The 27,814-nt window shown below is 38.4% G+C and overlaps 2 protein-coding genes across 3 annotated transcripts; both read right to left on the reverse strand.

Annotated features, from left to right (window-relative positions):
- Nucleotides 1-15,231: 15,231 nt before the first annotated feature.
- Nucleotides 15,232-20,244, reverse strand: LOC137748298 (probable tRNA N6-adenosine threonylcarbamoyltransferase, mitochondrial). 2 transcript variants are annotated; one of them, XM_068488430.1, is made up of 13 exons: nucleotides 19,859-20,244; nucleotides 19,705-19,749; nucleotides 19,100-19,174; nucleotides 18,739-18,835; nucleotides 18,378-18,468; nucleotides 18,169-18,218; nucleotides 17,183-17,373; nucleotides 16,958-17,043; nucleotides 16,741-16,816; nucleotides 16,538-16,621; nucleotides 16,296-16,410; nucleotides 15,893-15,981; nucleotides 15,232-15,791 (listed from the first exon to the last, which is right to left on the reverse strand). In XM_068488430.1, exons 1-13 carry the CDS (start codon nucleotides 20,147-20,149, stop codon nucleotides 15,657-15,659), a joined length of 1,425 nt encoding a protein of 474 aa, XP_068344531.1. In that variant the 5' UTR covers nucleotides 20,150-20,244; the 3' UTR covers nucleotides 15,232-15,656. The 2 variants fall into 2 exon arrangements, with proteins under 2 accessions (XP_068344531.1, XP_068344532.1); XM_068488431.1 differs by having other exon boundaries at nucleotides 15,889-15,981.
- Nucleotides 20,245-20,639: 395 nt separating this feature from the next.
- LOC137747911 (uncharacterized) lies at nucleotides 20,640-20,999 on the reverse strand. Its single transcript, XM_068488036.1, has one exon. The coding sequence runs from the start codon at nucleotides 20,997-20,999 to the stop codon at nucleotides 20,640-20,642; it is 360 nt and encodes a 119-aa protein (XP_068344137.1).
- Nucleotides 21,000-27,814: the final 6,815 nt, after the last annotated feature.

Genomic DNA, 27,814 nt, shown 5'->3' on the forward strand with positions numbered 1-27,814 from the left:
TTTGGTGGGTTGTTGGAGAGTAAGGACTGAGGAAGATGAAAGAGTTTTGGTGAGTAGGGATGGTGTTTTCAGATTTGTTCAAAAATAAAGAGTAAAAAGTCTGTTAACCCCTTTGCCTTCAAAATTCAAAGCCCCTATTCGACCATCAAAGGTTCAAAATTTGCAACTCTTACTCTTATGTTTGACGAGTGCCAACTTTTTATTTTATTTTATGGGTAATATAAGGATTTGGATCCTCTCCTGAGCTAATGGAGAGGATCCTCCTGATCAATCATTGTGGATCATTGGATTTTTATCCAACGACTACAAATAGGGGGTCCCGTTAAAGTTGTAATAATTGTAGCTGTTGGATAAATTGAATAAAAATCCAACGGCCCACAATGATTGGTCAGAAGGATCCTCTCCATTAGCTCAGGACAGGATCCAAATCCGTAATATAAAACCCTTAGGGTGTGTTTGTTCGGCCTCACTATCTTTCACTATATTAGACTGTATTAACAATCAGTGAAATCCCGTGTTTGTTGCGTGCACGGACTAAAGTTAACAAGACTAAAGGGGATTCGCTCCGACTATTTCCCTCGCTAGGAGGTCTTAGCGAGAGCGCCCTGAGACCATGGGACTGCTAAGCCCTTCGTCTGGTTTGTCCTCTTCTCCTTTCATCCACTCTCTGCTCTCCGTTTTCTTGAGCACCGACAGCCACCATCACACCACCACTCCCAACTTTAGCGAGATACACTGCTAGCCCAACACCACACACTCTCTCTCTCTCTCTCGCCTTGAACCCAGAATTTCGAATGAGGAAGATCCCGCTTTCTTTGTTGTCCGTTTTGCTCTAGCAGTCTTCTGATTCACCTCTGAGGAATATCTCGTTCTAGCACTCCTTGATTCAATTCCTTTGAGTTTCTGGAGGTTAATTCTTTGATTTCCTGTATTTTTTATTGGGGGGCGGGGGGGGTTTAATTTTGTTTGGTTGGTAGGAAAGATGAGAAATTGGTTTCTATTGAGATCCAAGGAAAGCAAGCATCCTTGGCAATTTTTGGTAGAATTGAGGGGAAGAAGAAACGAAATGAAAAAGGCTTGAATTTATTGCAGGCCATTGATGGACAAGATTTTTTTTTGGGAAATCGGTGATCAGTTTTTGGAGAAATCTGGAGATCATGCAGTTTATGGAACTCTCTAGATAGAGTCAATGAAAATATCTGAATCAAAAAGTAATAAAATATTAATAAAATAATTAAAAAGTAGTAAAAAAATACTTAGATTCTAAAAATAATTTAGTCTGTGACTAAGTTCGATACTGCACCAAATATTTTACTATTCTTGTCCTGTTTAGTCCATGTCAAGACAGTCCAATTTAGTCCTTTAAGCTAGTCCAATCCAAGATAGTTCGGTATAACAAACGCACCTTTATAATCTTAAAAATAAAAATAAAAAATTAAGCAGCACTTGGCTGTTAGTCTACTCACATGATTCCATTTAAACAAAAGTAAATTATTAATTTTATATCAACCAATTCAACACTTTATTCCCCTTCCGTCCCTCCGTACCCTCAATCAATGCTGTCATCCGTGGCAATTCTAGGAACTTTTCCGAGTGGAAGTGGAAGTGAAATGTACCTAGATTTTACTTAAACAAGAGCCTCCGTAATAAAACTCTTCATTAATTTGGAATGATCTAAAATTTGGTCATATCATTAAATAAAGTTAGGAAGGTGCACTAAAAAAAATTGAAGTTTCATCATAAAATTAATTGGCAATTTGTGGAGTAACCAAATTTACTTGTAAGCCCATGCAACCTTTCACCAATGTGAGACTATTTTACTTTCATATTTTCACACGCCCCATCCCGTTTGGTGAATTTCAAGCCAAACACGTGAACAACACAAATTGGGTGACGTGGAGCACGTGAAGCCGCTAAGCTTCACACGTGGGCCAACCTTGCTCTAATACCATGAAGAAAGTTGAGGTTCCACTATAAAACCAATTGACAATATAAGGAGTAACCCAACTTAATTATAAAAGCCCATACAAAGCTTTTATTTTCACCAATGTGTGACTGTTTTACCTTCACATTCTCGCACGGAGCACTTGTTCAAACACCTTGTGACAAGTCTCCATGTTACAAGCAAAGCTTCGAGTCTGGATATTCAGATGGGCAAGTGACACCTCTTGCCCTTTCGTGCAACCACCACTGCTCTTAAGTCTTTGTATTTGCCTTGTTCCTACTGCTTGAAAAATATAACATAAACGTAACTCAAGTAGTTAAGAACATCTAAGATCTTGTGTTCAAATCCCGCCTTAACTTTAAACACTAGTTTGGCATTTAAGTAGCCATTACTAGATCAAAGCATGCTTACTACGAAAGTTCCTATATGGTCAAGGGGTAACTTCACCGGCAACCCTCACAAGGTTGCTTATCATGATGAGTACCGTTACCTATTTGTTGATGCATTGTGAAACTTCTTTATGTCGATGGGTTACAACCATATATTCACGTGTGCATGCATGGGTGACTTAACGTTTATCTCAACACAATAGAAGGATAACCAATCACCAAAATGCATAACAAAATTAAAGCGTGAATCTTGTCCAAGCAATATTTGTAAGGGAAGTGGTTTATGCACTCTTGTTTACTACTTGTGCACTCCTCCCCTTTTCTAGCCATTAAATTGAATAACGAAGAATTAGTGGAATTCAATGAAATACTCCAACTAGTAATACTACATGATATAGCGCGCAACGTGGTAGGAAAATAAAATGAACAATACAGGTATAAAAATAATAGATATGTAGGGTTCACTATCTCCTAAATACGAGAAGAAACCTAAAAACCTTAAGAACTTTGCTTCTAATACTAGCCTACGACGTAAACAACTAGAAAAACAAAGCAACACTCTTAAACAAGAGAAAAACACTTAAAAAACGAGTTTACAACTCAATTTCAATATGATAATTGAAACAAATTCTACAAACTTTCTACCCTATAAATACAAATATTTATAGGCTTACAATTAAGTGAGAAATATGAAAAGACAAATGAAATAAACCCTTAAAAAATAACTCCTAGAAAACTAAAAGATTTCAGTTAACCTAAAAATCTCGTAAGCCACAAATTTAAAGCAAGATACATGCATTGTAGCTCTAAAATGCATGTATCTTATTATATTAGTTTAGTTCTAGCTGTCAATTATTTAATATAATAATGCCCTTGGTCCATGACCTGCATCACTCACAATATATGATTTCACTAGATACACCAAGATTGTGGGAGAGATAGATCCCTTTTTACAAATTCTAACTGCATTCAACTAAAAGGTTTGGTCACACACGGAAGAGGTTCCACTATAAAACTATTTAACAATATAAGAATTAGTTCATTTTACTTATAAACTCATGGAAGGCCTTTCATTCCAGCAATGTGTGATTCATTCTCAACCCCCATCCCCACACGTGTGACGAATGTTTAAGTTTAACATGTAGACAACACAAGTCGAGTGCGGAGCATGTGTGGGCTTCACTTCACATGTGAGATAACCTGCTCTGATATCATGAAAAAAGTTGAAATTCCATCATAAAACCAATTGCCAATATGAGGAATAGCTCTATTTACTTAGGAACACATACAAGATCCCTCCTTGACTCCTCCCATCAATGTGATATTCATTCTCAATAGCATATACATGCACCATACCCCACATCATCAAAACAATAACACTAAGACTGTTGGTATTCTAAAGTTTACTAACTCAATACCAAAATATGTGGGTGATAAGTTTACAAACTCTATCACACCTCTCACTTTCACTCTCAATAAAATTGGACAAAGAAATAGAGAAAGGAGGGAAGCAACAAGCTTTGAAAAACAACACTTGGACTTTGATATATGAAAAGAGAGTTTACAACTCTTAAAGCTTACAAGCTGAAAAATGAGAATGGGAAATGGGATTCGGATGATATGCTATAAGGCTTAGCAAGATGGCCTATTTATACAAAACTGAAAAAATAAACAATCCAACAATACATATAATGAATGATGGTGTTCCACATCTTTACACCCTTTCAAACACATGCAGCAACTTTGATAGTTGGCATACACATGCATTGCATCATGGCAGGTTGTAATAACAACCTTTCGGTTTGCACACAGCAGCACACTGTTGTCTTCCTGCTAGCACATCACATGGCAGCACACTTGCTGTCTTTCATCACCATTCGGCTGAACATGGAAGGAGCAATGATGATTATATTTTGCTGGAAACAATCTGTAAAGAAAGGTTAGCATCACATGGACAGATCACATGACTTTTAATTTGAATTTCCAACAAAGACACCATAAGTTTTCTAAATTTTAAACACCAATTAATTTAGTATAAAACCTGACAAATTCTTAACAATCTTATATAAGTAAAAATTCACTAAAAAGCTGTATTTTAAGTTATTCAAAGATGGTAGGCTGCACACTAAGGAAACTCATTTACAAAAGTAAACTTTCCGCCAATTAGTCAAGACACTGCAAACTATACGCTGCGTTTGGAGAGAAAATCTGCCTTATCACCGAGTGTATACAAAGAACCTCCCGCGTTTGGGGGGCGACAAAGAGAGTTCTTCTTACAATCATTTGCAGTTATGGTACCTCTCACTTCACAGGTTCTATTCTCAGTGATGTATTTGCACAAAACAGTGATGCCTATAGAAAGAGATGAAATAGTTCCCCTTTTCCCTTCTCTAATCTCTTACAACTGCTGGAACTAAATGAAGTAACGCCCATTTAGTCGAAGACGAAAGGAAAAAACCAAACTGATGAATAAACCTCGTCCAATTTGTCTAGCTGCGCATTCCGTTCATCACCATTCCAATGCAATATGACTCGATTGGTGCAACAATATGACAAAGGCGTACAAATGGATGGCCATATCATACACATTACACCAAATAGGGTAAGAAAATAACAAACCAATTTCAGTAACTTCTTTGTAATTAATTCCCCCACCGAGGATGTTATCTGGATCATCAGAAGATGTAGTGATGCGTGGAAATGACAGCTCTTCATGGAGCATTTCCCAAGCATTTTGTGCATGTAAAAGGGACAGAACAAAGTTGCCTTGTGACTTCAGTTTTCAAAATATACAAAAATGGTGGCATAAGATGTATGTTCAAGTAATTGTTCCAAATTTTAAGATAAAAACAAAAATTTGTAATGTAAATATAATGACTGAAGTTGCAGAAACAAACACAGACAAATCCAATACCACAAAATAGTTACACAAGGACAAAAATTACGGTAATTATTGCTGCGCTTGTGATCAATGGTAATGCAAGACAACCAACAAAGAGGTAACTTCAGTTCAAAAAAAAAAAAAAACCAAAATGGAGGAAAAATGTCAAGTAATCAAAGTATTATACGACTCAATGATGGTATGCAAGACGGAAACCAGTAATAGTCAGACTTGTCTTAACTGAGGGTTACTGTATGGAAGTAGAAACTCTAAAAAAACGTGTTGTACTGGAATTGTATTTCATCTATATTCAATTAGGTTTACATTCTTATATACACATATCAGTCAACACATTCCTATTCTATTGCCTACAAGTAAGGCTGAAACATAGGCTAAATAAGGAAGTAAATAATCTACATATCAATTTACAATATATGAAAATCAATCAGAAATTTCTTTTTCAACATTCCCCCTCAAGTTGGAGTGTATGTTAATGACACCCAACTTGCCAAGTAAAACTTCAAACTGCGTCGAGCTTAACTGCTTGATGAACAAATCTACAGGTTGATTCAATGTCCGTATGTAAGCTGTCTTCACAATTCCTGTTTTAATCTTTTCACGTACTAAGTGACAGTCTATCTCTATATGCTTCGTTCGTTCATGAAATACTGGATTAGAAGCAATATGCATGGCAGCTTGATTATCACAAAAATAGTGTGACAGGTTGTGCATGGTTCACTCCCAAATCCTTCAAAATGTTCTTTAGCCATATAACTTCACAACATGTAGCACCCATAGAACGATATTCTGCTTCTGCACTGGAACGGGATACAGTGCTTTGCTTCTTCGTTTTCCAAGTAATTAGTGCTTGACCAAGAAAGATACAATAACCAGTTATAGATCTTCAAGTGTCTTTACACCGAGCCCAATCAGCATCACAAAAGGCTTGCAACTGTAATGAACCTGTAGAGGGTAAGAAAATTCCTTGTCCAGGTGATTGTTTAATATACCTAAGAACCTTATGAACTGCTTCAAGGTGTGGCTGTCGTGGCTTGTCCATGAATTGGCTCAACATATTAATCACATAGGTTAGATCAGGCCTTGTGATGGTTAAGTAGATCAGTCTCCCTACGAGTCGTCTGTAAGAAGAAGGATCATGAAGAAGCGTCCCATCCGTTTGCGTGAGGGACAAGTTTGGTTCCACTGGGAACCGTGAGGGTTTCACACCAAGGAACCCTGCGTCTTCCAGTTTCTCCAGCACATATTTGCGTTGGCACAAGGCAATCCCTTGTTTTGATCTTGCAACTTCTATCCCCAGAAAATATTTAAGTTTTCCCAAATCCTTTAGCTTAAAATGTCGGGAAAGAAAGAGTTTAGTTTCTTCAATTTCTCTCAAATTATTTCCTGCAAGTATCACATCATCAACGTAGACAAGTAATGCCATGAAGATACCTTGACGGTTTCGGACGAACAACGAGTAATTTGAGCATGATTGATGAAAACCAGCGGCCTTGAGAGCACTAGACAACTTGATAAACCACTGTCTCGAGGCCTGTTTCAAACCGTAAAGAGATTTGTTCAATTTACATACTCGAGTTTCCCCCTTTTGTCCGAACCCAGGAGCCAATGACATATAAACATCCTCGTAGAGATCACCATGCAAAAAAGCATTGTTCACATCAGGTTGATGAAGATGCCAACCACGGAGAGAAGCAACACTGAGGAGGACACGAATAGTGGTGAGCTTGGCAACGGGAGCAAAAGTTTCCCGATAATCAAGGCCTTCAATTTGACTGTAGCTTTTAGCAACGAGACGGGCTTTGTAGCGCTCAACACTTCCATCAGGTTTAAACTTCACCTTATAAACCCATTTGCACCCAATGGGACGTTTGTGAGAGGGAAAGGGCACCAGAGTCCAAGTACGATTGTCCTAGAGAGCGGCAAGCTCTTGTTGCTTGGTGGCATGCCATTGAGGGTCCTGGACAGCCTGCAAAAAACTTGCGGGTTCTTTGGTAATGGTGAGGTTGGCGAGGAAAAGTTTGTGAGGGGAAAAGAGATGGTCATAGGATAAGTAACGAGATAGAGTGTGAGGCGTACCTAACGACTGGACCATGCTGGTGGAAGATGGGGGAGCAACACGGGATGGAAGGGCCACCTTGATGTGAAAGTCCTGCAAAAATGTGGAGGGTTTTGTGGGTTGGGTGCTGCGACGGGGTAGAGGGGTTGGGTTGGGTAGGGAAGGTGTAGTATGCGTGGGAGGAGAAGGTAAAATATCAGGGGTGGGAGAGGGTGTTGAGTCTGGTGGGTGAGGGGAAGGTGGTGTGATTTCAGTGGGTAGGGAAATAGTGGTATCTAAAGGAAGATTGGTATCGAAGGTGGCTATTGGGGAAAAGGGTGGATGAGACGACTTAAGGGAATAGTCAAAATCAACCGGGATAGAGAGTGTGGTAGGGTTTGAGGAGGTGGTTGCAGTGGAAGAATTAGAGTTTTGGAATGGAAAATGGTCCTAAAAAAAACACAACATCCCTGGAAACAAATGTTTTATTTTGTTTGAGGTCAAACAACCGATAACCCTTTTGACCATAAGGATAGCCAAGAAAAAGACATGGTGTTGCACGAGGATCAAATTTAGAGGGTTTTTGGGCGTGTGTAGAAGCAAAATATAAGCTACCAAAAACCTTTAAATGAGAATAGTTAGGTGCCTTGTGAAACAATTTTTCGTAGGGTGTTTTACCGTGAAGAAGTGGAGTGGGTGTTCTATTGATGACATAGGCCGAGGTTAAAATGGCATCCCCCCCAAAAACATTTTGGTAGGCAAGCTTGAAAAAGCAAAGCCCGAGCAACATTGAGCAAATGCCGATGCTTACATTCAGCAACACCATTTTGTTGTGGTGTGTTGACGCAGCTAGATTGATGTAGAATGCCTTTGTGGGCATAAAATTGCTCAAGTTTAAACTCAGGGCCATTGTCATTTCGTATGGTTTGAACTTTAGTATTGAATTGAGTCTCAACCATTTGAATGAATTTAACTAAGATGTCTTTTGTGTCTGATTTGTGCTTCATCAAATAAACCCAAGTACTTCTAGTGTGGTCATCTACGATGGTAAGGAAATATTTGGCACCTGAAATAGAAGCAACCTGATAACCACCCCAAATATCAATATGTAATAATTCAAAACAGGATTTGGTAGAAATTGAACTTAATGGAAAGGGCAATCTTGTTTGTTTGGCCAATGGGCAAATTAAACATTTGTCAGACTGGTAAGTCTTGTTATTTAAATATGGAAATAACAAAGAGGCTTTATGAGATGGATGGCCTAGGCGTTGATGCCAAAGTTGTGGTGAGACGGTATGGATAGTGTTGCATGTTCCTTTCTTTGATGATCAAGGTAGTAGAGTCCCTCCCTTTCAATTCCAGTCCCAATCATCTTCCCCGAGCGAAGGTCCTGGATGACACAAAAACAGGTTAAGAAGATTGTGACATATAAGGAATCATAGGCTAGTTTACTTATGCATATGAGGTTGAATCTAAAAAATGGCACGCATAGGACATTATCAAGGATAAGATTAGAAGAAAAAACAACTTGTCTAATATGGGTGACTTTGGTGACAGAACCATTGGGCAGCTCAACGGTATGGTTATCAACTGCTCGTGAATTTGTAAGCAAACTAGGGCTACAGACTATGCGATCCGTGGCGCCACTATCCAGGATCCAGATGTTGTTGGTGCCTTTAGATGAAAAAGAAAAGGCTTTACCTGAAAGGTCTTCTTGAGTAGAATGGTTACCGACTTGGTTGGCAAGTGATGACTTGTTCTTGTTCAACATCTGAAGGATTTGCTTGCAATCCTCTTGAGAGAACGGGAAATTTGACATTGTCTCTTGCTTGTTATGTTGGGAAATTTGATTCCCCTTGGAAGAAAAAGGGCGACTAGACTCGATCTCTGCAGTAGCTTTCCGTTTGCGACAGAATTCAGAAGTATGACCTTTCCAACCACAAAAAGTGTACTTAAGATGTGCGCGGAAATTTTTGGTGGTGTGATTGGATTTGTTGCACTTTCCACATCGTGCCTCAGTGTTCTCTGATGCAGGTTCTTGTAATGAGTTTTTCACTGCAAAAACAGCAGCTTTCGGTTGTGTATTCTTCCCATTAGAAACCTTTGCCTGACGTTCATGTCGAAGGACCAACGCATATACCTTGTTTACCGTAGGCAGTGGTTCGAGGAGAAGAGTATTGCTTCGAACCGTAGCATACGATTCATTCAATCCCATAAGAAACTTCATGGTTTTCTAAGTTTCAACATACGATGTCATCTCCGTCTTAGTTCCACAACTGCATGCGGGAATGGAACACAAAGTGTCGCGTTCATCCCACAAACTCTTGAGTTTGGTAAAATAAGAACTTATACTCAAGTTGCCTTGGACGCAATCATGAATCTCATTCTCAACATGGAATAATTGAACTACATTCACATGTGAGGACCTCTCCTGCAAATCGGTCCACATCTGTCGAGCATCTTTGTAGTTGATGACGCTCCCTGAGATCTCCTTTGACATGGAACCTAGTAGCCATGTCTTTACCAAGTTGTTGCAATGATTCCACTGCTGCAACTCTTCAAGATTGCTTTCACTTGGCTTTGTGATTGTCCCATCAACAAAACCAAGTTTGTTCTTGACCGTTAAGGCCATACTCATGGATTGAACCCATGTGTTGTAGTTGTCTTCCACCAATGGTTGTGACACAAGGATCGCACCAGGTTGGTTCGAGTGATGGAGAAAAAATGGATGATTGGGATTTTCCCATTTTGGATGAGAAGTCATGCCTGAACTGGTTGACTTCGAATCTGGCTTGTCGCCCATGATCGTGTTTGTTTTGGAATTGTGGTTTGCGTGTTTCCCAGATCAATGCTCTAGTACCATCTAAAAAAACATGTTGTACTGGAATTGTATTTCATCTGTATTCAATTAGGTTTACATTCTTATATACACATATCAGTCAACACATTCCTATTCTATTGCCTACAAGTAAGGCTGAAACATAGGCTAAATAAGGAAGTAAATAATCTACATATCAATTTACAATATATGAAAATCAATCAGAAATTTCTTTCTCAACAGAAGCTATACCTATTTTGAGGTTATAACAGATATCGACCATAGGTGAGAAAAGAACATTTAACTGACATGGATATAACAAGTGCACGTATTCTGTGCGATATCATATACTGCACGGCATGGAAATCATACAGGAACAACCACATTATTGCCCTAAATTTGATGAAAAATCATGGACAAATGGGGGTTAAAGCATTACTTGGCTCCTGTGAGCTTAATTGATGCCAGTTAAGTCATTGTATTTGGCTCGTGTGAACTTCCTAGTGAAGCCACAAGGCCATAAATAAGGACACTAGAAGGATAATGACATTCCATATAACTGTGGAACACAAAGAATACAAATTTGTTTAAGGATAAGATAGTATAGGGTAGTGAGATGTTATATCGTCAAATTGTAAATTTGGATGATGGATTAGACAAATCTTTGTTTCAATGTATGTTCCTGCTTAACAATATGGAAAGAGAACATTTAACACGTGTATATAGATAAAAGAGATCATTACCGTTGACAATAGCATTGTTTTTATCTGGTTGGTCCAACCTATGATTGAGTGAGGCAACCTTCAGGATTTCAAGAGCTTCACTCTCTGGAATTTTCAGTTTTGTCCAACAAGGAATGCTGGAAAACTTTAACCATCACATCTGAAAACTTAACCAAAATACCAAAAAGGGACCAAAATTCAGTGTAAAAAAAAATTCTATACTGCATCATAGAGAAAAATTTGCAAATTACATTACTCTGTTACTGCAGTAACATCTACAACCAATTCAACCCATAAAGCAAAGAAAACTTTAGATTGTTTTTTGAAATGTTAATTACTATTTGTAGTATTTAAACATCCTCTGCACTGTTTCATAAGAACCTTTGAACCACCACAACTAATCCATTTCATATAACAAAAAAGAATACCCGTTGCAAATTTATATGGAAACTCGGTAGTATGAAGAAATTTTTCAAAGTGCCCATTATTTCATTGGGTGCTACATGTGTCATGAAATAAGTGCTACACGTATCATGAAATAAGTGAAGGGACAAATAAAAATAGGGGTGTGCTATCCACACACCTTATTTTACTCCTCACACACCTTATTTTACTCCTCACACACCTCTTGATAATTTATGTCTGTTAATCTTCTTTAATTCATCTGATCCGACAGTTGAAAATTAAAAAAATGTGTGACAAGTAAAATAAGGTGTGTGGATATCACATCCTATAAAAATATAGGGTATTACTAGGGAGACTAAATTTGTAAACAATTTGCAAACTAAATTATGTGTCACCAATAGAAATGAGAATGCTTATCAACATTTAAGTAATAATTCTGTAGACATTGAAATTTCGATGAAATAAATGTTGACCAATAATTAAAATTTCAACGTTCATGTATCACATAAATTTTACACGTATCATGTAACTCAACACAAAATTTGAACAAAATCAGAAAAGTCATCAAATAGGACATGTGTCAACACCTGACAGAAATGATTTATTTCATCTGAATATTATATCCAAAATTAGGCCTTGAAAAAGTCTATAAGTAGAAGCCAATTTCATTCATTTCACTTCACCAATTGACATCACACCAAAACCTTGAAGCTTTGAAACTCCAAAACTCTCAAGCAAATCCTAAAGGATCAAGAAAGCCTTCTTCATTATTCGTCAAATCCTCCTTCAAGATCAAGCCCCGACGGCCCTTGAAGAAAGTGTTCATTGTTCATCATTCGTTCATCCTAAGATCAAGCCCCAATGGCCATTTGGATCAACAACATCAACAAATCCACACATATGTTCTTCAAGAACAATCCCAAAAGTCCTTTGAAGATCCATTCATCACTGTTCTTCAAGATCAAGCCCAAAAGCCCTTGAAGATCTGTTCATCCTCAACCCTCAAGATCAATCCCTGAAGGCTCTTGAAGAAACTTCCAACCGTTCATCCAAGATCAAACCTCAACGGCCATTGGATCAACAAAGCATCCACAAATCTACATCCTACAGAGATCAAATCAGAGGATCAAATTATAAAGAGATTGTAACCCCAAAATCATTAATACAAAATATTATTTTGTACACGTGTTCTTATCTCGTTTCATCGCAGGAAAATTCGTGTTTACAAATTCAATAATCAAATTCCATATCATTTAGTTTACAAATTTTCCCTATAAATTTGGTCTCCCGAGCATACCTAAAAATATCGCTTGAATATCCAGTACTTGGAAAAATCTCTCGAAAGTATGAAGCAGTAGTGTGGTCAGAGCTCAAAGAGTAATTACGTTGAACAGTTGGCGGGCACGCCCATAAGCTGTTGATTTGACACAAAACCCAACTGAAAAGGTTCAGAGAAATTTGACGGCGGAGAGAGGATTACCTCTAGCAAGGTCGAAGGGCGAAGGGGGAGAGAGAAGAGAGGGCAGCAAGGGTGGTGTAGCCTGCTGATATCAGTTTACTCTCTGTGACGTTGAGATTGGTAACCTTCCCACTTCCATTCTATAAACGTAGAAGAAACAGAGGAACAGAGGTTTTCAATGTGTTTGTATGGTGGTAATGTGGAGGGAAATTTTGGTGACTGCTAATTCACTCTACGCATTCATATGAATGTGTTCTAATAATATTTATCTTTACTCAAGTGCGTGATTTTAGGATTATTTTTTGTCACTTGCTATTACGGTTTAGTGGTATTTCTCTTCATTTGTAATTGAGAGGTTTTAGGTTTGATTCTCACCAACTACAAATTTGAACTACATTATTGCTAACAAATTGTGAGACTTAACCCACTCCCCATCCTAATATCGTTTTTTCAAAAAAAAAAAAAGAAAAAAAGTGCGTGACTTTAGGATCGAATTTTATGAATTGTGTTCGCAACAATTTATTTTTTTAACTCTTGGTATAAATAGATAGTTATATTAAAAATTGGTTACAAAAGGGTAACTATATCGACAATAAAAGGCACTAAAGAAATACTTTTAATTGAAAATGAATTTTTTTCACTAAGCAAAGTTGTAGGGTGATGGTGGTGGTTCTGGTGATGATGATAGTGTGTGGAGGTGGAGGTGGAGGTGGCAACGATAAGCAAAGTACTGGTTGTTATGATGCAGAAAGTGGTGATGATAATGATGGCAAAGCTGTAGCAGCAATAGCGACATTGGTGGTTCCGAGTTCAAGGTGGTTGTGGGATGGTGGTGGTGGGCCTGTAAATTCCATGTGTTTTGTTTCACACGGAGTAGTTTTGAATTTCTACGTATATTAATTCAAACAAGTGAATTGATGTACATCAATTGTGAGATATAATACTTTTTCTATTGTCAGTTTTAGCTCTTGTTACAAAAAACACGTTGTATATTCATCAATGTTTTAAAAGACAGAGGCATAGACGAGGCGTTCCATGAATAGTCTCGGCTAAGTGTGAGGCGAAGCCTCACTCATGAGACCTAAATATTTTAATATAGAATGTATATATAATTATATCATATAATACTTTGTAAAATAATTAATCAACAATCAAACAAGCAATCAAGACCAAATTGAGACTAGAATACTACAAATCTTACTTGAATTTTGAAACAAAATGTGGTGGTGTGGACAATTTTGAAACAAATTGAAGTATGAGATTGGGGTAAAATTGATATATGGGATCAATTAGGTCAAAATCTGCGGTTTTTTAAGTGCATTCACTGTAGGTTCTCTTACTTGCTCTAGTGGTTGACAAACGCCAACTAATCGGTAAGCATTCCTCCTGTTATCTACCTTTTTCGGGATTTTTGGCCTACATTACTTTTTCCTTCCTAGACGTCCATTTCAATCGTGCAACTTGCATGAAACCCTGTCTTTTTTTCTTCAAGTATCAATCTTACTCCAGGTGTGACTAATCTTCCAACAAAGACTTCTATTTTTCTTCTCACTTTCGGTTTGAAATTTTATTTTAACTTTCCAGGAATGTTAACAAGCTGAGAGAGGTGCTACCTAAGGATATTGTGGAAGAGATTATTGGGATCCCTGCTGGACTTATTGATTCTGATGATGATAGATACATCTGGCAGGGTTCGACTAATGGAACCTTCTTGGGTTTGAGAATTTAGGATTTGAGGAATTGGGGAATTGTGGAATTGGTGATGTGATTGGGTGAACTGTGAATGGGAAGATGGGAATCGGGTATTGGGATGGGGAAGAAGAGGGTTGGGGTTATAATTGTTTTTTTTAAATAAAATTAAACTTGGCCAAAACGACGTCGTTTGGGCCAAGTCATTAAAAAAAAATAAAAGACTTGGCCAAAACGACGTCGTTTTGAGCCAAGTCTACAAAAAATAAAAACTAAAATCCTTTTCTTTTCTGTGTGGTCGTCTTCTTCGTGTAGATGCCGCCACTGCAATTAAAGAAAAAGCAAAAGGCAACTGCTGCAACAGAACCAGACTTCGACTTCGGGGTCCCCAGCAAATTTCAAGCAAGATTTCGACCACCTCAAAACACCCTAAGACGTGGTTCAAGACCTAAGTCGTTTAGAGCCAAGTCTACAAAAAATAAAAACTAAAGTCCTTTTCTTTTTTGCGTGGTTGTCTTCTTCGTGTAGATACCGCCACTGCAATTAAAGAAAAAGCAGAGGGCAACTGCTGCAACAAAGCCAGCCTTCGACTTTGGGGTCCCCAGCAAATTTCAAGCAAGATTTCGGCCACCTCAAAACACCATAAGACACGGCTCAAGACCTAAGCACGCCCCGATGCGCCTAGTCAAGTCCTTTGACGGCTCCCACAAAACAAAAGTAGCAAGCCAACTGCCCAGTCTCCAAGGCAGCCTAGGTGCGCCTTGAGGTGAGTATTTTAAAGCACTAATATTCATTCTTATTTCTCCTTCACATCTTTGTCTTTGTTTTCTTGAACTCATCTCCAAGTATGGTCATTGGCCAAAGTAATTCTGATATCAAATATTATTCAAGTGAATGAACAAAACAAAATAATCGTATTCTGCTTCCACAGAGTCACAAACCATACAGGTACGGCATAACTCTTCAGAGAAAAATCTCACTTGCAAAATGGCGGACCTAGCTCAGTAGTTTAATACAACCGATGTTATATTACATGGGCAATGTAAGAAGCTCCTCTCCTGCAAGGATTTTTAAACCATATTTAAGGGGCATCACGAACATTACAGGACATTTTCTTGATGTCAATGGCCAGTCGTTTAGCTAGAGCCGCACTTGTGATCAATCTTCCGTTCACTGTTAGATAGGTGGTTCAGTTCGAGTCAACCATACTATCATCTAAACATCAATTTGAGTTGTAGGATGGGTTGAACTGTGGAGCGCCATGAAGTGGCTGCAGATTCAGAACACGAAGACTACAGTTGCTGTTGCAAAGATTCTTGGATCATAGACGTCAGAGAAGGATGCATGCGGGCCGTTCTTATTGAGCGAGCTTCACTTCTACCCTCAGCATATTCCTCCCCCAATGGCCACCTTGGCCGCAATTCGTACTGATTGATGAAGCAAAATAATTAATAACGCTTACAATAAACATGAAAATAAAAAAATTGATTGAAAAGCAATAATATGTAATCAAAGTTTTCATACAAACCACAATATCTTCAGGTTCATCTGCAGGTGGTGGTGGATCAAATCTTCCCATACGAAAGTTCTCAATGCCAGTCCAAGCCACCATTACACCTGCCAAGGTTAAAACTCAGGTATCAGTCTTTTTTTAGCTGAAGTTTAAGGTATCAGTCTTAAATGACAGGCGACGACCACCTTGTCTGACAAGCAACATAGGAAAGGCTCCAAAAAAAAATTATTTGTAAAGACGGAAAACTAGAGATTTTTTCCACATTAATTTCGTGATGGCCAACTATGGGTACAATTTCTTTTAACACTTATAATAACGTCATGTCATTTACTGATGGTTAAAATGCTATGATACTCTTTTATCAAAGGAAAGTTAGCTTCATCCATAAGTTGAGCCGAAACTAGAGAAAAGGAATTACCGTTGTCAGTACAAAGGCAGGGAGGAGGACAGACTAGTTGTAAGCTATTTTTCTTGACAACCTGATCAAGGCGAGACCGAACATATTGATTTGATGCAACGCCTCCGGAGACAACCTGCATAGGAAGAACATAAGGAGGGATCCATGATCAGCAATATTCAGGAATACCATCATAACGAGGAGGTGCCCATTATCATGTGGTGGGTTCAAGAATACAAAATCAAAGGCTGCAGTTTACGCACCAAATGTTTTACAGAAGGTTCAATTTTCAGGGCCCATTCAATTGCTCGCTCACACCTTTCCTCTAGATGTAACACCGCGACTCGCTGCATGCATCAGACAATCTTAATGTGAAGATAGAAATTGGAGAGATAATTAACGCCGAAAACTGAATAATGCAGTATTTGATCAAAATAAGATAACCGACAAATATACATCCAGTCACCTGAAAAGAAGCAGCAATATCAGCTCGAATCCTTCTATCTTCGCTACTTGCTGAGGAAAGAGGAATTGTAGTATTACTGCATAACATAGGAAAGTTGGGTGGGTAAAAGTTAATAGCTAAGCTAGCAGACCATAAATCACTGCACAAAAAAGTACAGTTAGTACTGGCAGCAACCAAGAATCAATGATAATAATGTATATCAACAGATTATACATACATATTTTTAGATTCAATTGCCAGTCTCACTTGAGTCTTCAGACCAGCGTACGAGAAGTTGCAATCTTTGTGTTGTTTCATTGGGGTCTAGAAACAAATGAGTACCAGGCTTAGAATACAATTTCACATCGCAGAAATCTCAGTCATCTGTAATAGACTTCTTAAGTAGAACCAGTATATACATTCAGCCAAAGGTGGAAAAGAGAATGTCTTGAAATAAACTTACCGAGAATTTGACTGATTTGGCATCACCCTCACGAGCAAGCTCTTCAATAGCTGGCCCACCACTTCTCCTCAAGTCAAGGCCAAGCCATTTTGCAGTCTTGTCATATGCCTCGCCAATTGCATCGTCTATTGTGGTGCCAAGTTGTACATACTGACCAAGATCACGAGCAAGGATGAGTAGATTATGTCCTCCTAAAGACAGACACCAAGATTGTTAAACAATTATGACAGCCCAAATCAAATGTCATACAGCACCAAAAACTTTGATTGAGTCTACAACTTTAAATTGTCTGGGAAGTCATAAGTGTCATCTCTTATCAAAGCAGAAATCCAAATTTAGATAGAAATACAAGAAATAAAAGCAAGATACTAGCTTAACAGCCAAACTGCACCGTGAGGAAATTACAAAACAATTCATTTATTTATAAACTAATGACAATTCAAGTTTTACAGAAACCACACTAATGCTTCCAAAAAATACAAATGTTCCCTAACATACAAATACAGTGTTTCGTTTTTTTCTTGTAGTCTCACTCACTTTTTCATAATTTTTCTTGTAGTTGTCTCACTCACTCACTTTTTTGCAGTGCTGACTTCTGAACTTATCCACAACACCGAAACTCAAAACCTCCCTCCAAAGAAAACACTCAAATAAATTTTTCTTCAACTTAATCGATAAGACAATAAGACATAGCTAAACCACCAAAAAATTTTTGTCAAAAACAAACAATATAGAACTTTTAGATTTTAAGTGAACAAAAAACAACTAATAAATGGTATTTAGCAACCTGTGGAAACTAAGTTTGCACGTATGGCGGCAAACACCACAGAAGTAACTGATGGATATGAGTGTTTTCATGCAGTTTCTTATGTTTATTTTATTTTTCCAAAAAGAAAAGGGTACAGTCATGTAGTCTAAAAATGTAGATGCAAAGTCCAGTGAATTAGTAAAAAGACCTAATGCGGGATAGGTGTATATTTTCTTACCTGAAATAAGCAAGGCCATGAAAGGAAATTGCAACTCTCTTTCCGTTAACCTAGATCAAGAAAAGGAAATTCATTGTATGCACAAGAGCAACTCAGATCAATATTTTAAGTGCATATAACAACCACATACTTTATGCCCCTAAAAATGAGTGAGGGAGAGAGTTTGTACATTCCAGTTTGCATTGCATAGATAGTCAAAATTTCCGTACCTGGCTACAAGAGCATGAGCCTCCATGTGATGTACACCAATGATCGGTAAGTTACAGCTACCAGCAATTTCACGAGCTTTCCGCACACCAACTGCATGAATACAAAATTAGTGCTAATATGCTCTGAGGATACGAAAGAATTCAAGTCTGGTCATTTCTGAGCATAATAAAGACAATGTAACCCATTTCCAGTTTTGAATGGTAAATCACTGCCAAAAAGAAAAATCACATCTACTACTTTCCTCGAACCTATGCCCTGGAAATTCCATAGCACAAACCCAACCATAAGGCATCAGTAGTATGAAAATTTTGCAACACCAAGCAAAAGAGGAAAGAAAGAGAGTGCTGCTATGCAATTTACCACGAAGACAAAGGCCTAAACCGGGACCAATAGTAACCGCCACTGCAGATAAATTCATCTCAGTTAACTTAGCTTTGTCAAGTGCTTCTTGCACAACCTACAATCAACAATCACAAATTCAGGCCCACATTATCACCGAGAAAAAAAGGAGATAGCCTTGAACCATTTGACTAGATTACAACTGACATTTTGAAATGGCATAAGCAATCCAAATGACACAGCAAGTTTGCAAAATATCGAGCCTATTTGTGTATTACGTGGGTGCTCAACATAAATAACAAAATCTCATTCAAGTAGAAAATGTAAATAAGATATGAACATCATACTGCGTTTAAAGGTGATAGTACGGAGGATGCTATACCTTATCAATCACCTGCAAATGTGCTTCCTCTGCCATTTTTGGAGCAACACCTCCATATTGAGCAAGCAAATCTGCCTTCATATGTGGCCAAGGCTCAAAATTAGATGAACGTATCCAATATAAGTACCACAAAGAAAAACTAAAAATGAATCGTCATTATTGAATATTGGTAATTAAAAGAACGTAGTATGTGGCACTGTCCTAGAACCATATTTCTTCCACAACACACTTTTTTCTAACAAGTAGGTATATGAAAAGCAGCACAGTAGACGATCATTCTTTCTCTGCCAAATTCACCATAAATCTCCATTGGGGATGATTTAAGAGTTGCGGATTGTTTGTCATGAAAGTATGAATCTTTAAGTACATTTGATTGCATTACATAAATCTCCATTGTGTTTTCTCTGGAAAAATTAGATAACTCAATCGCCCTTTTCGAACATTATTCATGACCTGCAGTATGGAAAAATTTGAAGCGTAACTAGGTTCCTCACTCTCTAAACGTGCAAAACTAATTTGTGCCAAATTCTTCTTCTTTTTAATGGTTCATCAGAACTCTGCAATTTTACTACCCAAACCAAATCCAAGGAACAAAATGTTCATACCTGAGAAGACACAACTTGGCTGAGGATTTCACCATTGCCTCTCACCTGTACTCATAAAACCCACAAAATACAAAACAAAACCCATCAGAAAAAGCACAAAATTAACAAATACCAAGTACAAAAAGCACCAAAGGAAGCAAAATCAGAGTCATACGATAGCGGCGGCGGTGTCGTCGCAGCTGGTTTCGATTCCCAGAACAATAAGATCATCTTGGGGAGATGGAGTTCGACTGTGAGGTTCCGAAAAGGCAGAATTTTTCGATGTCGAGAAAAGGGAATTGGAGGAGTTCAATGAAGAAGAAGAAGAAGAAGAAGAAATGGGAAGTGAAAGGATTGGACAAAGTTTTTGTCGGAGGGGTTTTAGGGATTTGAGAGTGGTTTGTAAGGGGGAAAGTGAAGGTTTTGGGAAGAGATTTAGGCGCCAAAATCTGGAAGAGAGCGCCATTCACAGAGAGGGATACGGAGATGGAGAATGGTGAGTGAATGGTGGAGGATTCAAACTTGAAAGAAGGCAACGTATTTTTCATTTCTCAAAACGTTATTTTTTTATTTTTATTTTTATTTTTTGAGAAACTGGGAATAACATTACTAGGGCCAAAGCTAAAAGAAACAAAAGGCTAAGAGAGACCAACAAGAACTACACAATGAGAAGAAGGTAGAAAACAGACTTGGAACAAGCCCCAAGTCACCTTAATCTTCATCCTAACAGAAATCTAAAGAGGAGGGCAAGGGAGGCTATCCTTGTTTAGCACACGAACAAACGAAGATGGGGGTCTTACGATCCAGACAATGTCGTTCATCTCCACACCCTCATGCGACGCTACAAAGTCAGCCGCTCTATTGCAGGTTCTTGGCACCCAAGCCTAACTACAAGATTTGAAAGCCCTACCTGCTCCACAAATTTCTAACAGAATCGGGAAAACCTCCTAATTGCCCTACTCAATGTTCTCATTTAACCAGGAAATGAGGTTCCGCGAATCCGATTCAACAACAACATCCTCACAGCTCCATCTCAAAGCAGTCCTGCATCCCTCCAAAATCCCTAAAGCCTCCGTTATTAACACAGAAGTTGCACAGATCTGCTTCCTGCACACTGCCAAGCATCGGCACGTCGAGTCCCTAATAACCACCCCAATATGACCACCTCCATCAACACCATGCCAGCTAGCATCCATGTTAACTTTAAAAACACCCAAAGGAGGCAACGACCACATACGGGTAATAGACATCTCAGCCGTCGAGATTCGCATTGTGCCCCTGTCCAGAATAGCCTCATTGAAAAAAGACAGCGCCATTGAAGCAGCATGGATAGTCCTCCTAGGGGAATGAAGTTTAGAATTGAAAACCATATCCCACCTTGCCTTCCAAACTGACCAACACTCTAAAGCAATATAGGACAAAGCCTTTCGCATATCCTCAATATGCCCTGAGAGAGAGGACCACACTCCATCAAGCCACGACTTAAAATAAGTTATTGCAGCCTTATCAATCCTCAAACCCAAAATACTTCCAAACCAAACTCTATCCACCCATGGGCATAGAAGCAAAACATGTTCAATAGACTCCTCTTGAGATTGACAAATGGGACATAAAGGATTAGGAGTGCACCTATGTTTAAACAGATTCAATTTTGTAGCAATGGCCCCACTTACTGCTCTCCACAAAAAGGGCCTGATTTTTTTTTTGGGGGGGGGGGGGGGGGGGAGACAAAGACCATAACCTCTTCCAAACACCCTAGTTGACCACCACAGAAGAAGAAGGCCGTGAAACACAACTTCGACGATTCAAATCGAAGAGTCGGGGATATCCCGATTTAACTGTGAATCTTCCCCTATGTTTATGCGGCCAGATCAAACAATCATTTTGCTCGGGGTCTCCAATAGAAACATTAAGTACTGCCTCCTTATCCCTCTCAACCACCCTACCTTTGACCTCAACCTCCAACTGGAAAAATGTTTTTTTTCTCGATTAAGGCCACCAAGATTGGGTCATGCTTTTTTTCTTTTCCCTTTTGTGATTTCTAAGGTGCGGATCGAGCTTTGCGGACCACACGAATGGATCGAAGTGAGCCGTTGGATGAAATTTGAATGATTGAAAACCAATCCATTAAAATAAGCTTAGGGTAAAACTGGGTTAAAAATGACCCGTCACTTATTGAAAATAGTACCCAACATAAATTCAATTTTTTTTGGAATTTAAACTGTCCCTCCTCCCCCTAAGATCAACAGTTACCATCTTAAATTTGCCTTCTCCTCCAAAACTTTCCATCTCCTACCATCCCTCAAACATCATTCCTGTCGAAAAGTTGCACATTGTTTGAAAAATTCGTTATTGTTTGAAACCCAGTCAAAGTTTTGTTGTGCTTGTCGTCACTGCCCTCACTACAGTTTCAGACAGAAGTTTAGAAATTCAAGCGAGTTTGGTTTCGAGAGTGAGCAGTCGGTTCCACAGAAATACATGGTGCTTGCTTGATTTGAGTTAGGTTTAGAGCAGGGCCTGCCTTGATGGTGTGCGATTGCCCAGGGCCCTCGATTTGGGGCCCCCAATTCTAAAAACCTACAATATACTATATATAAAAAAAGCATGGAAATAATTCACATCATCTTCGTAGCGGAGTTTTTAGGCATGATGCATGAGTTCGACTCCCTACTTGCACATATTTGTTAATTTTTGCGCAGCAACCTTTTTGAGCTACACTATTTTTTTTTTCTTTTAAATATTTGTAGTTTAATTTCTTTCATAATAAATTAAAATTCTTAAAAGTCTAATATAATCTTTATAAGCTCCCTTCTTATATGACATCATTTAATAGTATACATGTCATAATCAGAATCGTTTATTCTTTTGGTCACTATTTAAAGATCATCTAATTTTCATTCAATTTGAAAACCATTTAGTCATCCCTATATCAAAAGAAATTAGAGTACACACCTCCGTTATATTAAGTTGGTTTAATTGTTTAAGACATGAATCTCAAAATTTGAATTATTCTAATGACAATCAACAGGAGAGGGGCAGTGAGAATCATCCTCACTTTAGGGCATGAGCAAAAATGCAATAAAAAGATTTGTTATAAGATGTTACTAATATCATAACCAGTGATTTGTTTAACACATAATTTTTTTTGAGATGAGAACCAAAAACATAGAGAATCCATATAGGTACATAAACACCATACTGTACTTCATTTTTATTTACTTATTTGACGTTATATTAATTTATACATAGTAAAAAATAAAAAATGTAAAAGAAAATATACCAACCAAAATTTTAGACCATGTAAGGGTCTCTGTTTGAGTTTTGCACAGGGCCTCCAAAATCTTAGGACCGACCTTGGTTTAGAGTCGTTGCTTCCCTAATAGTCGATGCCATACTTCATTCTCCAAAGTAAATTTGAAATTTGGTGAGTTTGGAAATATGGAACCTAGAAATAAAATTGGTTATTTATGTTAATTTGATTAATTATGGAAGTTGGTTGATGAAATTAGTTGAAATTGGGTTCAGGGTTGATGAAATTAGTTGAAATTGGTGGATATTTGTGGAATTTTTGAGAAATTTCGATGGGATGTGAGTTTTTGAAATGTTGTTGGCAGGTTGTGTATTAGGGATAAGTCATTCAGTTTTGTATTGTTGAAGTTATATTGTTGAGTTGGGAATGATTTGTGTTGACATGTTGTGTTAACGTTATACATTGTTGAATTTGGTTGTTATCAGGGGATACACACACACACACACACACATATATATATATATATGTGTATATATCAATTTGGTTGTGTTGAATGCTTGTATTGTTATGTGTACAGGAGATGACAAATCAGGGGGTTCATCTAGCAACAAAAGAGGAAGAATCGTATAGGGGGAAGGGTTAACAACCTTTCTCAAGCAAGTCATGTGCTAGGAGTCATGCATCAAAAGTTTAATGACGCATGGCTTGCTAGTTTTAGGGCATCATGCTTTGGACACTTAGAGAGTGTCGATAGCCTAGCCTTTTGTAGCGAATTGGTGTATGAACTATTGCTCTATAAAGTAGGTAATCAAAGGGTGAAAGATTTAGAGGGACTCAAGTATTTAATAGGCTTCAAAGTGACCCGATTCACAAAGAATGATTTTTGCCTCATTACAGGTCTCCGTTGTGTCAAACTCTATAATATAAAGGTTGAGCCTTCCAACGTTAGGCTTTTGACTAAGTATTTTCCTGAGAAAATTGGTTTTGTTGGAGAAAGTAGCAAGGGTAAGGGTAGGAAGGGCAAAGGTAAAAAGAAGACCGTTCCTAAGAAAGTTAGCAAAAAGGTTTAATGACTTGTGCTGAGCTTGAAAAAGCTTTTAAAGAATGCAAAAATGAGGATGATGTGTTAAAGATGGTGCTGGTATACTTCACCAAAGGTGTCTTGATAGGGGTGAAAAGTAATGTGGCTGTGAACCTAGACTACTTCGAGCTTGTAGATGACATGTATAGGTTTAACAGTTACTCATGGGGTGCGATATCTTTTGAACAACTACATGACATCCTCTCTTTTGCTGCTTCTAAGAGAGGGAGATGAAGAGTGGATGATATTGTGGAAGGAGATGAGAATGAGGAAAAGGAAGAAGGTAGGGGAAGTAAGATGAGGCAGAGATCCGGATAGGGTTGGAAATGGTTTAACTATGTTTTTCAAGTACTATTTGTTGCTTTGATTGAGCAGTAATAATAGTTAAATTATTGTGATTGAGTACTAATTCAGTATGCGTGCAGGTGTAGGCATTCGAAATAATTCCTTAGCTGGATAAGCCATTAAGCTATTGCAAGATGATTGATTCGGCAACCAACCTAAGAATTCTTCGTTGGTTGACAACAAAGAAGTAGACGATCCATAAGCAGTTGCAAATGTACATAATTGAGAGTTGAGAAATATGACTTTATTTGAAATTTTATGAACTTTGTGAATGAATATGAACATGGAATGTTAAGGGTAATTTGGTAATTTCACATCGTGGGAGATATTTTCTATTTTGTCCTTCATGGCTTTAGAGTGTGTGCCAAGTGGGGCCCACACCCTATTCCATCCAATCTCTCTATGTCTCCCATTCTCTCGGCTCCCTCCTTCTCTTGTTTTTCATTTTCCCCCCATCCCTCTTATTGGCTCTCTAAAAGCATCCCAATAAGGGTCTCCATCTAGGGCTAAAAAAGTGGTGATCTAGGGAATCTTTGGGGCTCTAAAATAGGATTTCCCTCAATGAGGGGCTATTTACTTTCGGGCTTTATATGAAGCTATATATATATATATATTTATTATGTAGTAATTTGACTATGCGATAATTTTATTTTCTTTGTGTTGACTTTTCTTAAGTTGATTTTTGGACGTGTTATCTCAAAAAAAATTTATGAACATTTCAACCTAAAAAATATCAAATTGTGACAAAGTTTTATTTCATCACTTATGAACTGTTGGATTAGGCTCTCTTATCACTTATGAACCGTTGGATTATGTTTTCAGTTTAGGTCCCTAAACTTCCAATGTCATTTTAAGATGTAGTGTGTTTTTATTTGGAAATTAATAAAAGCAAACCCTTTTAGTAGAACATCTTCTATCATTTTATATCTTAAGCATTAAACATACAATAAAATGGAGAGGGATCTTTGGAACAAAAATATGTAAAGAAAAAGAATTAAAAAAATAAAATAAAAGGAGAGTATAAGTGCATTCGCAAGTGGGGGAAGAATGGTAGTATTTGGCTCACATGGGTAGCTACTTTTCTCATGGGACCCATTGCTTTTTTGGGGCTAGATGTAGCCTAATTTTTTGTTATCCAAGGAAGAAACTTGTTAGCCCAACTGGTGTATCTAGCTCTATTTTCTGGCTCATTAGAGATGAAGGTTCTCACCAGGGCTTCAAATATAGTAGCTTCATGGAGGATAAAGCCCACATTGGGGATGCTTTAACTCTCTTTTTCCTCTCCCCTCAATGAAGCACAGAGAAATATTAGCACTATCACTTTCACTTGCCCACCAGCAAGGCTACCACTTCCAACTACCTAAACCATCACCTTTTCATCCCTATAGTTTCACCTAGGTCTTGGTTCTCGTTTTTAGAATGGAAAAACCTACAAATAAAAAGCTCTGGCACAGAGGGGGAACTCCAGTGAGTTTTGAAATCCCCGATGAAAATTCTGCCTAAATACATTCATTTGGGCAAGTTCGAGGTGTGCAATCGACTCACATAATCCAAAGACCCAGATTCGAGCATTTCATGCTCAAATCCTCCAAAAATCGATGAAATCCAAGAACCTTAATACGAGCCGTGGCTTTCTGGTCGTCTTTAGCCAACTTTTGGCCTCAAAATAGGTATAATCTGATTCCTTTCTTTCCAGCTTTGTTTTGATATGTTATTAGTGAAAAATGGTTGAGTTTTGAGCTAGTTATTTAAAGTTTTCGTACAAATTTTAATTATGGCGAAACTCTAGCCGACTACCGGCAAGAAGAAGAAGGAGGCATAATATTCCATCAAAGTTGACAGTGTGGAGCCTAAAATAATCCCAAATATTCTGGAGGTGACACATGGACTTTTGCCCAAGAAAGACAAGATTGTCCTCATTAAATGGGCAAGCTTCTCAGACACTCCCATGCGCAGCTCACCTGCCCTTAGCAAGGAAAAGTCAAAGCATTAAAGATAATGATTAATTTACCCAAATTCTATCTTTAATACATTCCCAATTGAAGATTGAATTCATTCAAGTAAGTAATTCCTATTTAAATCAATTAGGGATAATTACTCTATTATCTCAAGATATTATTTCCTATTTAATATCTTGAGAATCTTTCTCCATAAAACCTTGGCAAATAGGATGCCACCATGTGTAGGGTAAAACCCTAACACCATGGCTGGCCACTCCCCTATATATACCCCTTATACTACCAAATTTCGGTAAGCTTTTGCTACCCTAAAAAAGCCCTAAACACTTTACTCTTCTAAGAGAAACTAACCGAGGCATTAGAGATCCATTGGCCTAACCCCCTACCTCGTGGGCGTGAGGCTTAGGTCTTTGATCAAAGGTGTTGATTGTTTTGCAGGTGCATTTTCGTCAAAGTTAGAGACGGTGGAAATTTGCATCGACAAATTGGTGCTTTCATTGAGAGCTGATTCAAATACTAGAAGAAGCCTTTTGCATTTGGTTTCTTGAATTTTCTATTACGTTGAATTTTTCACACGTTGTATCAATTAATTTTTCATAGATAAGTTTGTTGATCAATCTCTGGAGAAAGGATACAATGGTAGGAGATTCTAAAACCACGATGAATGGGACCCCATATGTACAAGGATTTGGACTGGAGAGCGGAGACGAAGATATAGCCCCACGATGGCGGTCCTCAAGACTCAACGCGACAGCGGGAGGAGCCCCACCACCGCTATCACCACCTTGTAGCCCACGACAAGGACCGCAGCAGCACCAACAGCCTAAGCTAAGGCCCTTGGGAAAACGTTTTCTTCTGCCTCAGTGCGCAGAGAAGCATTCATTCCTGACTTGGCTCGCGAGTCAGTATGCATTCGAGGTTGGGTCCACACCATGATAAATACTTAAGACATTCTAGGCGAAGCGTCCACACGAGGCTAAGCCTACAAGGAGTTCCTTCTGCGAGGCACCAGAGTAGGCAGCCATATGAAGGATCTAGGAGAGCTCGAGATCAGTCAAGCTCAAGTTCCGCTGGCAGTTCCTGCCAAGCGCAATAACGAGTATCACAGAATAAACCACGTGTACCACGACAACGACATAGATGAGCAACAAATGCCGAAGAGCAACATGGACCAGTAGGTTAACATCGAGGCCAGTTAGAGGTTCCGCTGCCCCACCAGGCGCAAATCCAGGAGGAAGTACAAAGGCTCTTAGTAAAGCAACTGCGTGGATTCTAGTGCATTGAGACTACTGATAATGCCCTTTGTAGAGACGTGGCTAACATGAGTAGGTCACCATTTACAAACAAGAGCAAACATAGCCACTGTGGAAGTTTAGCCCACCACATTTCACCTTGTTCATAGGAAATGAAGATCCAGATAGACACTTGATGCACTACCGAAACCCCATGACCCTTTACGGCAACAATGACACTTTCATGTGCAAAATCTTTGCCATG

The sequence above is a fragment of the Pyrus communis genome, chromosome 10, assembly GCF_963583255.1.
Source record: "Pyrus communis chromosome 10, drPyrComm1.1, whole genome shotgun sequence".
Classification (NCBI taxonomy): Eukaryota; Viridiplantae; Streptophyta; class Magnoliopsida; order Rosales; family Rosaceae; genus Pyrus; species Pyrus communis.

What these genes read in the sequence shown, in the direction of transcription:
- LOC137748298 (XM_068488430.1), bottom strand. Translation starts at nt 20,149, where the DNA reads ATGGCGCTCTCTTCCAGATTTTGGCGCCTAAATCTCTTCCCAAAACCT. An exon ending in AACCTTCTGTAAAACATTTG is followed by an intron (nt 16,411 to 16,537) that starts GTGCGTAAACTG and finishes CTTCCTATGCAG; the next exon opens with GTTGTCTCCGGAGGCGTTGC. An exon ending in ATGAACCTGAAGATATTGTG is followed by an intron (nt 15,792 to 15,892) that starts GTTTGTATGAAA and finishes TTCATCAATCAG; the next exon opens with TACGAATTGCGGCCAAGGTG.
- LOC137747911 (XM_068488036.1), bottom strand. Translation starts at nt 20,999, where the DNA reads ATGGCGCTGTCTTTTTTCAATGAGGCTATTCTGGACAGGGGCACAATG.